This window comes from Corvus cornix, chromosome 6 (genome assembly GCF_000738735.6).
Source record: "Corvus cornix cornix isolate S_Up_H32 chromosome 6, ASM73873v5, whole genome shotgun sequence".
NCBI classification, from domain to species: Eukaryota; Metazoa; Chordata; class Aves; order Passeriformes; family Corvidae; genus Corvus; species Corvus cornix.
The window spans coordinates 12,936,435-12,949,976 of NC_046336.1; the positions used below are offsets into that span (position 1 = coordinate 12,936,435).

General features: G+C 46.7%; 1 protein-coding gene across 2 annotated transcripts; it reads left to right on the top strand.

The window, feature by feature from the left end:
• Window positions 1-539: 539 nt before the first annotated feature.
• On the top strand, window positions 540-10,824 carry C6H10orf95 (chromosome 6 C10orf95 homolog). 2 transcript variants are annotated; one of them, XM_019292121.3, is made up of 2 exons: window positions 540-723; window positions 9,966-10,824. In XM_019292121.3, the coding sequence occupies exon 2, from the start codon at window positions 10,030-10,032 to the stop codon at window positions 10,702-10,704; it is 675 nt and encodes a 224-aa protein (XP_019147666.3). In that variant the 5' UTR covers window positions 540-723; window positions 9,966-10,029; the 3' UTR covers window positions 10,705-10,824. The 2 variants fall into 2 exon arrangements, with proteins under 2 accessions (XP_019147666.3, XP_019147664.3); XM_019292119.3 differs by lacking the exon at window positions 540-723 and adding an exon at window positions 2,456-2,686.
• Window positions 10,825-13,542: the final 2,718 nt, after the last annotated feature.

The following is a 13,542-nucleotide window of genomic DNA, read 5'->3' on the forward strand; positions in this document are numbered from 1 at the left end:
CTCCCATTCCGCCGTTCTCAAATTTCACCAGGGGAAATTTCACCACAAAAAATTGAGGCAAAAGCCAATTGCCATGTACAGAGAGATATTACTGCACCCTATTACTTTCCAATGTTTTTGCACATTAGACTTACTGGTAGCTTCTGAAGCAGGTCATTTTTATAAATTCCTAGAAGCCAGGCAACTAATTGTAATCAACATGGTTTGTAATTAAAGAGTGATTTGTAGGTATTTAGCCTCAGCTATTGAGATCACATGCAGCAGAGCAAGGCATAGGATACCAATCAAAGAATAATTTAGTTTGGAAAAGACCTCTAAGGCCATGGAATCCCTAAGCATCCCCAAGGAGTTGCGCCGATGCTGCTGTTGTGCTGGGTGATGATGAGCTGACCTTGCAGCTGGAGTCACCCATTTAAAACCCCTGTGGAGATTTCTGTCTGTAAAGGCCCACCGCAGAGCAGGTGCTTACAATAAAGTAGTGCTGATGGGAGTCACTGATATGGCTTCCTACTTAATTACAACCTGGATGAGCCATGAGTACAAATACCAGCTTAGTTATAGCTGAGTGTGACTGAAAGGTTTGGGAGAGGAAATAAAACTAAGAGAGAACAGGAAGGTTTATTTCTACAGAATTTAATGGGGAGCTCTTTTCTGTTAGTCTGTTATTCTAAAGGCTGCAGTTCTTTAAGTTTTGCTGACTTGAGGAAAAAACCTGAAGTTTAGGTGAGTGCTTTTGAGGTTTTTCCATGCTGCTTTTATGTGCTGAGTTTAGCTGTTTCTTTATTTGTGTCCTGTACCCCTGTTCCCTGTCTGAGCATGTAATGTAATTACTGAAGGAATGAGTTTCCTGTTGTTGCCTTTAGGTACAAGGGCATGTTCAGGCAGGTTTTGCAGCCCTGGTTACCAGAGGAAAAACTTCCACAAGGCGTGACATAGCATCTTGGGGCATCTCCTTGCTCTATGTGTGTTATTAAGGCACTTCAGCGAAGATCCTGTAGAAAGTAACCTGCCTTCTTAAGATCAGGTTGTGCATCCTCCTGTTCCTTAGTTAAGTGAAGGTATTATCTTAGTTCTTTTCTCAGTATGTGAGTACACATATGCCAAGCAAATGTCTCTGTGTTCTGCACTTAACAGACTGGGCTGTTTTGCAATGTTTCTGCGGTTATGTACTAGCTTAAATGTTTGTAGTAGCAGAGCAGTGTACAACTGAGGTGTTCTGCACTTTACCTGGCTTTTCAAAAAACACAGATCCCTCTGGAGGTGGTGCTCCTTTCACCCTAACATATCTGCTGTTTGATCATGTGCATGCAAGTCCCTGTACAGCAGCGTAACTTGGTTGGAGTATTGATTCGTGCTAGTGCTCTACTCTGTAGCATTCCTAGCACCACCTACTTGTGAAAGATACTAATGTAAATTGTTATCATTGTATGATGAGAGGCTTTAAACACTTTAGTTTGGAAAAAATGACACAGAAAAGCCTTTGAGTGATTGTATTCCTGGAAACACAAGATTTTCTTTTGACTCCCATTTCAAAAAATCAATAATGCTCTTTGTGAGCTATGTTCTGTATTGTCTAAAGACTGTGACAGAAGGTAGTTGGAATTTTTTTTAAGCTATAGCAAAGTTGTAGATCAGCAGATGCTGCAGCTGTCTGCCTTGGGGATGCAATCAGAGCAGTATTCCCATGGGTAATTCTAGCTCAGATGTTTGAACTTGCACTAGAAATGCAGTGTGTGTTGCTGTTGTGACAGAAAACCCCCTTATATGCTAAAGGGATATGTTGTATGTAATACAACCCCAAGGACTGGATAATCTTTTCTGCCCTTTCCTACTGTTTAGGGTGTTGATCCCCTGAGAAGACTTAGTGCAAGTGCATAAGATTATGCCTTCTGTACTTCTGCATATCCATCCTTGATGTAGGATATGTGGGAATGGGATCTAAGTGTATTTAAAGAACAAATAGTTAAAATGCAAATAGTTTTCTGTGACACTGGTGTGTGTTAACAGAAGAAACCCACTGTAGGCACAAACTCCCTCTGGAGAACTAGGCTGTGTGATCCATTAAGTCCTTTGTAGGGTATCAGGAGACTCTCCCAAGAGCACTTCAAGGACAAAGACGTGTAATTAAGCAGCTGAGAGAGTGGGATGCTGTAGAAGTACAAAACATGTTGCTCTGCTATGCAAACTGTCTAAGATAAGAAAGTGCTGGTAGGTAACTAGAGCTGGGCATGGGAATTAAAGCTGGACTTGAATGATTTGTCTTGGAGCGTATAAAGTAAACAATATATAACAAGGAGGAACCAGATAATTATGGAGTGCCTGAAGCAGCTCTTGCAGGGTAAAACCTTTCAAGGCCACCTGCACCATATCAGTAATACCACGTGAAGCTGAGATTGCCAAGGTAATGATATCGGAAGTGTCAGGCTTAGTTATGGATGTGGCAAAACTGAGGAAGAAATAATTCAGGTGGATTGGCTGTTTGGGAGGAGACTGGGGTAAGAGAAGCATGAATGTGGCAGAAAAAGAGGCTCCTGAAATAAGAGAATAATGAATAAAATGAGATAAATTTGAGATCAGCTGACTGAGGGAGTGCAGGTGTCCATGGATGATAGTGAAGCCTGAAGACCCAAGCCTGCAAGAATGCTGAAGTGATGCTCCTTGAACCACCTGCTGGACTCTACATCAGGTCTATGTTGGAAAGACTTGTTGTGGGAGGGCAGAGCAAGTGGGGTAGATGTGCATCCTAGTGCTAAGTGGTGTGGGAGGGAAGTGTGACTCAATAGCATCATGTGTGGTTCATAAGACTTGATTAGTAGCTTCATAGCTGTGTGCAAAGTGATATAAATAACCATGAGATGCTACTGGTGCATTTATGATGTTATTGGTCATTTAGTTGACTTATTGGTGTGCTTGATATAAGTTAGTGTCCTGAGTCTGTTCTCTCAACACTGCAATACGAAGGGAAACAGCTGGGCAGAAGTCACAGCTGGGGGCTCAACCAGGACCTCCTAATTTGGAAGCTTGAGCTAACTGATACTGAGATCTTTTTTTTTTTTGAAGAAGAGGATGTGTGGATGGAGATGATGGCTATCAGATGAATTCTTGAGTGAGAGGAGGAGCAGGTCTGTGCAGGCTGTTTTTTAACATGGAGGGGATCACTAGGACTGAACACTATGAAGTACATATTAAAATATGCTCAACTAAAAAAACAATGTCTAGATACAGAGCTGTGTCTGGGAAAGGGTTTAAATGAGGAAGAAACATGGTGACTGGGATACTGACACATGGGACACAGATCTGAACCTCAGGTGAGGAAGACATCTGATGCAAATGGTGCCTGCAGTGGTTACTGGGAAGATGAGAATAGTGGTGGTGGGAGCTTTAATAACACAGAAGTTAGGCTAAGATGAAAGGGGAACATGTCAGAAAAAGAGAAACTGTGGAGTATGTCCAAAATGTATAGTCTGGTGCAGCAGACACATACTCAGGGAGAGGCTGAAGAGGTGACAGTGTCAGGATGCAGCAGGCAGGGGTGTTTTCTAGAGCCTTGCCTGCTGATGCAGGCACCCTGTGCTAACACTCATCATGTTCTATTCTTGGTGGCACAGCTGCTCCAGAGCTGCTGTGTTGCCCAGCAGCTGCAGTCAGAGTGGGAGGAGAGGCTGCTCCAAACTTCTCTGTCACCAGCGAGTTGCATTTTGACTGCTATTTGACCAGAGTTATGCAGGGGGGGTGGTTTCCACATAACTGCTGTCAAGTAAAGACTTGCTCTGCAATGACTTGGCCTTTTCCTGGTGTTTTGATTTCATACGGAGTCTGGGCTTTGCACAGACCTCCGAAACAAATGCCAGACCCACACTAGACTTCAGTGCTTTCTGGGAATGTTGCTTTGAATAGCTGAAACGGATCTACTCCCTCTTCAAAGGGCCTCTACAAGGGGTGACTGACTGGAATATGCATTAGCTGCTGTTTCCACAGTTACCAGTGCCAGCTGGAGCTCTTTTCTTCATGTTGTACTAGTAACAGCAGGCTGAGACTGGTGTCTTCTGGCTTCAGAAGTTAAATTCTCCCCCTTGGCTGAGCTGAAGGGATTGTTCATGGGGCTCTTGTATCAGCTGTGCTTGTGATATCTTTCCAGTTGGTTTGGGCTGCTGTAAGAATTTGGGCAGTGAAGTAATTCCTGATAGAAAGGTCCCTCCTGTGGTGTGAGGGGAAACAGGGTCAGCCCCAGCACTGCTTGGGGAGTTCCTCAGACTGGGTTAGTGGTGTGGGGAGGCCTGTTCTCTACAGCATCGATTTGTATTGCTGTTAATCACTACTGTCTGCTGGCACCTTGAACTAGGCATGATGCAGTAACCCCTTGTGCAAGTATTTTAACACTTCCTGGAGTAATTTGCTGGGGCAGTATGGGTTTGCTTTTCTCTTGGAGAGTGTAGCAAAATGTGGTGCTATTTTATCTTTGTAGGGTGAGTGGGTGTGTGTTCAAAATTCAAGTTTTTCCATTATTAAGCAGCACTGGCATGGGAATCTGATCTTCTAGATAAAAATTAAGGCCTGAAAAGGCCCAGCTTTTAATGGGCTATTGCATTTTCCTTGAATTCCTGTGTTGCTGCCAGGCATATCTGGCTGAGAGAAAGCATCCCATTTAGGAAGGCAGCCAAGTGCCTCTGTCCTAAGGATCAGTATTGGTGGTGGAGGATCAAAGTTATTGCATGGTGTTGTGTGGCTTTTTGTACTGCTCTCCCACCTCCTCAAGAAGTACTTGGGAGTCTTCTCCTGGATGAGTTTTACTGAAAAACGTCAAACCAAACATGACCTTATACTGGTAATAAAGGGATGGAAGTGACTAGGAAAAATATGAAACTGCTTTGTCATGATCTTCTCCCACACACTATCTCCAGCTACCAGGATAAGTGTGTGGGACTGACACCAGAGCTATGGAAGACAAACCTTGGCTGAATAAAAACATTCAGTTTTAACATCTCACTTTAAGCAGTCCTTGAAGTTTTGGGGTTTAAAAAAAAAAAATCTTTGCCAAAGCTTTGTCAGGTGGCAAAAAAATTGCAGACTCTGCTCAAAATGGGGAGACTAACTGGAAATAACTCATTACTTCATCTTCACTGGGGGAAATCGGTGCTTTTGCAGTATTCATCCCTGTACCCTTGAGAGTTGTTACAGAGCAATAGCAGGAGATCTGTGGTTTTTTGCAGGGTGGGGAGAGGAAGAGGTCAGGAAAAAAGCTAGAAAGAATAGTCTGAAAGCCTGAGTGCTGAAACAGTGGAAAGGAAAGGGTAACTTAATGGGATCTTCATTTGTGAGCTGATCACAGGGCTATGGAATGAGACAAGAATAGTTTCAGCTGAGAGTTACAGTAAATTAGATGGCCATGTCCTCTCCCGTGGGCCCAGTGTCTCTACAGTTGGCTTGCAGTATGTTCTCTGAGGAAGTATCTAAACCCATTCAAACTTCCAGCCTGACCTGGGGACCCTGCTTCAGCTGGACAGAAGGCTTGGTGAAACCAGCCTCTCCAGACGTGTGAGATACCTGTATGAAGTTTCACATGTGGCACACCTGTATGCTGGTAGTGCCCATGGTAGTCAGGCTCACTTTAATCTCTCTCCTACAGAATGTGCAGTCTGGCATGGAGTTGAATATTTACACTTTCCTTTGTTTTCTGTAGCTCACAGTGGTCTCTTGTGTTCCACAAATACCTAAAAAGAAAGCTCACCAAATTCAAAGCTAGCCTAGGTGATAGTAAAGTTCTACTGCCCTGCGATGTCCAGAAAAGCTATGGTCTTCTGCATTTTTAGCTGGTAACTTCTGCTGCTTTAGATACTAGGAAAGCCCTACCAGCCTTGGGCATTTCTGTATTAACTAGTGGTGGATTCATCATCTGTAGTAACTGAGTAGAGAGGGGTGAAACAAAAGCTTCTCTATCAAATGTCCTCTCTGGTTTTGTATTGCAAACATTGCTTGGTTGCTCCGTAGCAACTGTGTAGGGCAGCTGGTGTGAAGCACACTTTGCTTGGCAGGTCTTTTCTGGGAGCTGGGGTGTCAGTCCCCTTGACCTGCACCAAGATGTTTGAGGAGGGAAAGGCCTGGCCAGATGACTGGGGCAGTGGGTGAAGGAATTGCTGGAGTCAGCTCTGGAAACCCTGGGAATAGTCTGCAGGCTCATGTTCTTGCCAAGCAGAGATGATGATCTTATGTTAGTTGTCTGTGACCATCTTTGGAGTTTTCTCTCCTTTTTATTTTGCCTGGTGTCTCATTCAGCTCCAGCCAAGTGGGATTTCAACTCTTTTCCAGCAAGGCCAAAACTGCTGGGAAGGCTTAAAAGGAGGGGCTGCCTTGTCTCTTGCTATGGCCTTTCTTACTGCCTTGGTCCCTTGTTTCTCCCTGCTGCCAACCACTGCTCCCAGTGCCCTGGCTTGGGGGAGGCTTGGCTCCCAGGCACAGCCTACTGCCTGCCCATCCAGGCTTTCCATCTGTGCCACCAATACCTGGCATGTATTGATGGATGTCAGTGGCTCTCAGGACCAGGCAGGCATTTAGCAGAGCTCAACTCATGCTTTAAGGACTGTTTTGCCCTTTCCTGTTCAGGACATTCAAGTGCTGGGCAACAGATGGGTGATTTTTAATTTTTTTTTTTTTCCCCAAGGTATAACAGTGCTTGAAAGTGGGGCAAAGGAGGATGGTAGTCTGAAGTGACAGATCAGTTAGGGTCCCCTCTCCCTTTCTGGTCCTGTAGTTGTTCTTGAAGAGTTGGAGGCTGTCAGATATTTACTTCCAAGACCAGGCCAGCCTCTGGCTGCTGGTACTGGAGAAACAAGAGAGGTAGAAGCAGGTGAATCATAGTATGGTTTGAGTTGGAAGGTACTTAAAGATTATCCAGTTCCAACTCCTCTGCCATGGGCAGGGGCACCTTCCACTAGGCCAGGATTCTCAGAGCCCTATCCAGCCTCACCTGGAATGCTTCCAGGGATGGGGCATCCACAGCTTCTCTGGGCAGCCTGCTCCAGTGCCTCACCACTCTCACAGTAAAGAATTTTGATTTCTAATATTCAATATGAATTCATTCTCCATCAGCTTAAAAGCATTCCCCCTTGTCCTATCACCACTTCCCCTTGTGAAAAGTCCCTTGCCAGCCTTCTTGGAAACCCCCTTTAGGTACTGGAAGGTGCTATACAGTCTCCTTGAGAAGAGGAAGGGGAGAAGAAACTGGGGATTGGACTCCTTCCTGAAGTGGTACCACTTGATGTTGGTGTTTGGAGTTGGTTTTCTCAAATATCTGGCTTTTGATGCCTTCCAGCCATCAGATAGCCTGACAAATGATCACCTTCTGGCCAAACCCTGTTTTCCCTGAAGCAGTGTCTGCTCTTTCTGGTGAGCGTGGGACAGGATCAGGCAAGCAGGTACTGGTGTTCTCAAAGCCCTCTTCTCCTGTATACATGGGTTTGTCATGCTGTAGCTCAGCCCTGTGGAGTCTAGCAGGGCTTTGCTTCAGCTGTGGTCTCCAAAATCCTGTTTCTGGAAGCTGAAGCAGCCTGAAGTTCAATATGAACAACAGGCAGTTGTGTAATGGTGGGGTAAACTGCATTGTCAGTCCCTGGGAGCACCAGGGTGCAGCTCTGCAGGGGCAGGGCAGGAGCATTGTGCTTCTTGCATACCAAAACCTTGTTGCAACACACCTGAGCATTCAGAGCAGTGCTGGGCCCTGCAAGCCAGGAGCTGGGGCTCTGTGCCTTGTGCCCGTGCAGGTAAGGCTGTGTCTGGGTAGTCGGAGAGCTCTGGGGCATGGGGAGAGCTCTGTGCTCAGGAGCAGGCAGGGACAGGGCAGTGCCAGCCAGCAGTGGAGCCTGGCAGAGGCCACCCAGTCAAGGCTTGCCCTGACGGGTTTGCAAACTTCCTCTGGGGCTGTGAAGTCTTGTATACACTGTGTGGGCTGTCAACACCCTCCTCCCAGGTGATCTGCTCCCAGGAAAATGCCTTTGCTTCTGTGGTGGGGCATGTGACAATGCTGCCCTGAAGTGCTTCTAGCCCCACTTAATCCTCATCTTGGTCCCCCTTCTTATCTCTTCAGTTTGCTTCCTCTTGTGGGTCATCCTGCCTGGCTGAGCCACCAGCTTGTTTCCCCTATCTTTCTTCAGTGTAAAATCAAAGTAATAAGTAGCTGTGCTCAGGCTGCCTTGTGATAAACCCCCGGTATTTAGATGGCCTGTCAGTCCTACTCCTTGCAGCTGCCAGGAAGACCTGGGAGCAATGATGCTGCAGCCAAAACAGGTTTTGAGCAAGAGCTGGTCATCAACTAGATGTGAACAGCTTCTCCAGGGTTGTCCTAAACTGGCATGGAGCAGCATACTGACCCAGCAGGAGGGGGTGTAAGCTGGGCTTGCTTGGTTCCATATGATGGATGCAATAGCTGTGCACTCTCTGTGCAGACCACTTGCTCTGAAATACAAGCACTTCAGAGAAGTGTGGGTCTCAATAGAGATGCATGGATGAGCTATTTAAAGAGGTACTGAGACTGGTTTTCAAGAGGAGACCATTTATTCCGCGTGCCCACCTCATGCTGCCATTGACACACAACACCGCTTTGGATTTTTGTGGTGGTTCTGAGCAAGTTAGGCAAGCAGGTTGTGAACTTTGTTTCGTTTCCTCCTGTCTGAGGGGGTGATGGTTTTGATGGGCTTTGTCTCCAAGGCTGCAAGTCTTGTTTAAGGGTGCTGCCTGGTCTTGACTGAATACTCTAGTGCTATTCTGCTGTTCCCTTTGTGGTGTGAAGGCTTCTAGCCTTCAACCCATGGCAAAAGCAGGCTTGAGCTAGTGTGCTTTATGAACCTCTAGGAACAGGAGCAACTTGTGCTGGTTAAGAAGTAAAACCTCCATTTTGCAGTACCCAGCACTGCTTGTGTCAAGCACCTCTTAGGGGACAGCTGAGCTTACATCTCTCCTCTGTGGGAGAGGCAACTCTAGTTAAGGCTGAAGCAAAAGGAGCCCACAGGACCTGAACTCCACAGGAAAAAAAAAAAAAAAAGCCATCCAATTTGCTGCCTTTAGTTCTGTGCATGGTCTTGTCCTGTCTCTGATAGCAAACCTTTTTTTTTTTTTTTTTTTAAAAAACAACCCTAAGCTATATACAGCTTCCTTTCCTGCCCTAGGGGAGAGGATAATGAGTCATGGGAGGACATTGCTTAATGCCCTGGAGGGTGTTTGGATATCTGCCAAGGGCAGGCTAGGAGCAAATTCAGCTGTAGGTCAGAGCTGCTCAAGGTAAATGCACACTTAAACATGAATGGTAACTAGTGAGACCAGAAAGAGAAACCTATACATGAGAACTTGCCAGAGAAAGTGTAGATGTGCCTGGATTTTGCTCTAGGAATAAACAGTAGGTATAGCTTTTGTTTGCTTATCAGAGTAAAAGCAGGGCTTTGGGAGGATGGGGAGAGAGTTAAGGACAGTTGAATATCTTTTTATCTTGCTTAAGATTTCCTTGTCTGGGCAGGACAGCAGTTGACATGACTGCAGCAGGGTTGGGCTGTTGCCTCTTTCCTTTCTTTGCCTGCTTGCTGTGTTTCTTTCCCTTGTGCCTGCCTTCCCCATTTTCATGCCTGCTCAAGGGCCTTCAGCTTCTTGCAGTGTCTTGCTGCCTCCCAGCACTGCAGACTCAAGTCATGAGGATATGAGGCTGACTTTTCTGCCCTCAGTGGTCTTTGTTAGCTTGTTCTCATCTTTGCAACTCCAAGATATGTGGCGTAAATGATGTCTTGCAGAGCAGCTAACAGGCAGTCACTGGCAATGTGGCTCTACTTGTTCTTGATAGGTTACTGCTCCTGCAATCTGTGGGGAGTTCCTTGTATTAATTGTTAATAAGTTGCTATGTTTCCAGTGCTAAGTGAATTTCCTTATTCAGCCTGGAATGTATATAACCAATGTAAATTGTTTCTCTTCCCCTCCTGTCCTCACAGCTTTTGAGACTCAGCAACTGCTCCAGAGAAGTGTCTCCTGTGTAAAACCCCAGGCTCCGGTACAATGTACCAGTCCAGCTTTGTGCCACGGGAGTATTACCCAGCCATGATCCCACCTTCTGCCTATGCCTACCCACCGCTGCGGCCCGGGAGAGCAGAGGACGTGTCCAGCTCTGTGATGTTCCCTCCCATCCACATGCACAACTTCTACAGTCGCCCTATCACCTTTGTGGTGGACCGTAACAGCTACCCTCACTATGTGGGAGGTCAGGTGGAGTATCATCACCTCTATAGTGCCTCCAATCCCTATGTCCATCCATACCATGCCTGGCACTTCCCTCCCATGGTCCCTATCCCTCTCTACCATCCCTATGCAAACTACCATCCCTATGCTGCCTACCAGAGGTCAGATCAGTATCGAGACACGTGGCCAGAAGGCTTCACAATGAGAGGGGAGCTTCAATGGGGGAAGCTTGGAAAGGTGTTTGGGCCAAGGAAAGACCTCCCAGAATTTGTGAAGGATGATCTCCGGAGGGTTTATGGCACTTACCCCCGGACCAATGTTTCCATATCCTATCGGAAAGGAGAGTTCTTGGTCAAGGGAGACCCCAAGATAGAAGACCAGGAATATGCAGTGGAAAAAAAGGTCATCCAGCGGGCTGTGACCCCCAGTGCCAGCGAGGCAGATGACAGCAGTGAAGACCGGAACCGTAAGAAGAAAAAGAAACTGAGGCATTGAGGTAGTCAGACAGCCAATGGACAGATGCTGCAGTACCCTCATGGGAGCCAGCTGGCAGCTGGTTTTGGTGTAGTTGGCAAGAAACACAGGCAATGGATGCCACCACTCCTGTTGATTTTTTTTTTTTTTTTTTTTTTTAACTGCTCCCCATCCTTCACAATCTTATGGCAGATTTACCCTTTTTGATGCACAAGCCCATCCTGTGAAGAAACCAATGACACCTGACTGTTGGATCAGCTCATTGGTCCTGGTTTTGAAATGAATATTTGATTTCCACTGGTTTGGTTGATTGGTCACAGCCTGGTGGGGGATCTCCAAACAGCAGCCCTTGATCAGAGAAGATGGGCCTCTTCCTGCCTTGTCCAGGGGAAGGGCCTCTAAGCTGCTTCCCTTCCTGGAGAGATGAAAGCTGAATTTCCTCTATGCTGAGGGCAGTGCACATCCCAGAGGACACAGGGGTTCTTGAACACTCTACAGAGCAATTGTCTGCATGTCTTGTCACTGCTGTTTATGACCATATCATTGTGCTTAATCACCATGTGAGGCCTGTATGCAGCACTTCCCTACACTCTGGCAAAAGATCCTGGTGTCCCCATCCTCTTACCCTTGATAACACGGTGCTCAGTGCTCCTGGCCACATGTCCTTGTTGAAACTGCTGTTGAGGCCTTGCTCTGGGTCTAACTTGGCTCTGGCTGCAGGTGCTGGCTCTCCAATGAGGTTACTGAAGTTGTGTGAACCATGGCACTTCCATAGCTTGGTGGTTGTGTTGGAAGCCTGGAGGGCTGTGAGGGGCTGGGTCTGACTTACTTGCAAACTTCTGTACCTTTTTAATTACTATAAACAATAAAAAAACCCAAATGCAAATGCTTACATTTCTGATTCTTAACTACCTAACCTCAGTCTCTCCTGTGAATAACTTGCGATCAGATCTAGCATCCTTTTGTGAAGTTAGGGATAGCTTCTGCCATGGTTCATGCCCAGCCATGGTTGCTTGGCAGTAGCCTGCCCTGCCCTAGTTTTTCTGTCAGATTCTCTGGGGATCAGGAGGGACTTTATGAGCATACAGGAGAAATAGTGGACCTTCTCTGTCCCCCTGTAGCCTCCTAGTCTCCCCCTGACCTCCCACATGGGAGGGAATGGGATGTTCCCTATCTGCATAGCAAAGGAGAGACTGCAAGGGTGAACTTGGAGGCTCTTGGTTGTTCTGAATTGCTATAAAGTGGATTTTCTTTACTTTTTTTTTTTTTTTTTAAACTTAGTGCAACAGGTTTTGTTTAACCAATTGCTGAAGTGTCTCGGCAACTGTCTGCATATCCCCTTCCCCAGCTAGCTTCTTGGAAATGTGTTAACTCTGCTGCCAGACAAAGCTGCAAGAGGGCTGAACCAGAAAAACTGCTGTAGAAACCTTGGACCAAACTGATGCTCCTTGGCTGTGTTGCAAACAGTGGCAGTGGGACTTGCTGAATGGGCTAGAAAAGGCCTCCACTAATGACTGCTGGCTAATCAGTTATGCTTTTGGTTACCCCATATAGGAAAAAGGCAGCAGTTCTTGCTGGGTTAGTTGTTTGTTTGTTGGGGTTTTTTAATCTCTTCCTTGGCTGAGCAGGCTGTCCTGCCCAGTGAGGGATGTGCAGTTAAATGCCTGCATTACCCTTGCACTGGTGGTGCATTCCCTGTCCTTCCAGCAGCAGCAGCTCCTTTGGGCACCGAACCCAAAATTCATGCATCAGGTCCTTGTGTAGTGCTGCAGCACCCCAGTGGGGTGTGGGAAGGAGTTTCTTCCCCATCCCCTGGAGCTGCTGTGGGACACAGCTGAGCTGTCAGAACTGGATGTTGTCTGCCATTGGCAGGGGCTGCCTTAGGTGAGATCCTGGAAGAGATGCAAACCAGCTCTTCTAGGCAAGGTGAGAAGGAGCATGGGGTTTGCCATATGGTGATGTTGAGCTGCTACATAAATTACAAGGACTTGCACAGTAACTTATCCTAAATGCCAGTCTTCCAGCTGTTAGATTCCTGGTGGCAGCATGACACTATGTCAGAGTGGAAATGTCCCCAAAACTCAAGGGGCCACAGCCAGGCTCTCCCAGAGGTATGTGATAGATGGGTGAAAACAGAGCCCATTGCCTACACAAATACTTTCTCTAAATATGTGTCTCTGCCGGGGTCGTCTCCAGGGCCCATGGGGAGACAGAGGGCATAACCCTTAACTCTATCCATCCTGTCCTGTTTATCTTCTCCAAAGTTTTGTTTGGTTTTGCTGCCTGGATTTCTGAACAGGAGATTGCTGGGCACACCCAGGCTGTTGTTCTGACAATGTGTATTTTTAGCAGAGGCTCACAATCGCATGCAGTACAACAGGAGGTAGCAATGTATTTATTTTCTCAAGTGCCATTTCACTTCCAGAGGGAAGAAGACATCCTGTAGTTGGGCTTTTTTTTCACTTGGGGGAAGATGTGCCACAAACCTCCAGTAGCTCTCTGATGGCAGGTATTTCTGTGACGGCCATAACTCACCTCCATCCCTAATCTGATCTCTGTGCAGAAGCCAAGATTTACATATTCCTTGTAGGAATAGCTCACAGTTGCATTATCTTCCTGAAGGTTTGAGGCTCAGTTGCTGCCCAGCTGCAGAACTGAATCCATAGGGCATTTTGGAGGCTTTAACGCCTATGGAATTCAGTTCTCAGAGCCAAGCAGCCAGTGCGAGTCAGCTTCCCCTGGCTCCAGCCGGCTGTCTCCATCTGCAAGAGGGGAAAAAATAGCAAAGAGCTTGTCATGTCTCTGACAGGGCAGGCACTGAGCTGACACAGATTTTTGCAACTGGGAACTGCCACAAGG

Bases quoted from the DNA above. Each gene is read 5' to 3' on its own strand.
- C6H10orf95 (XM_019292121.3), top strand. From the start codon at position 10,030: ATGTACCAGTCCAGCTTTGTGCCACGGGAGTATTACCCAGCCATGATC.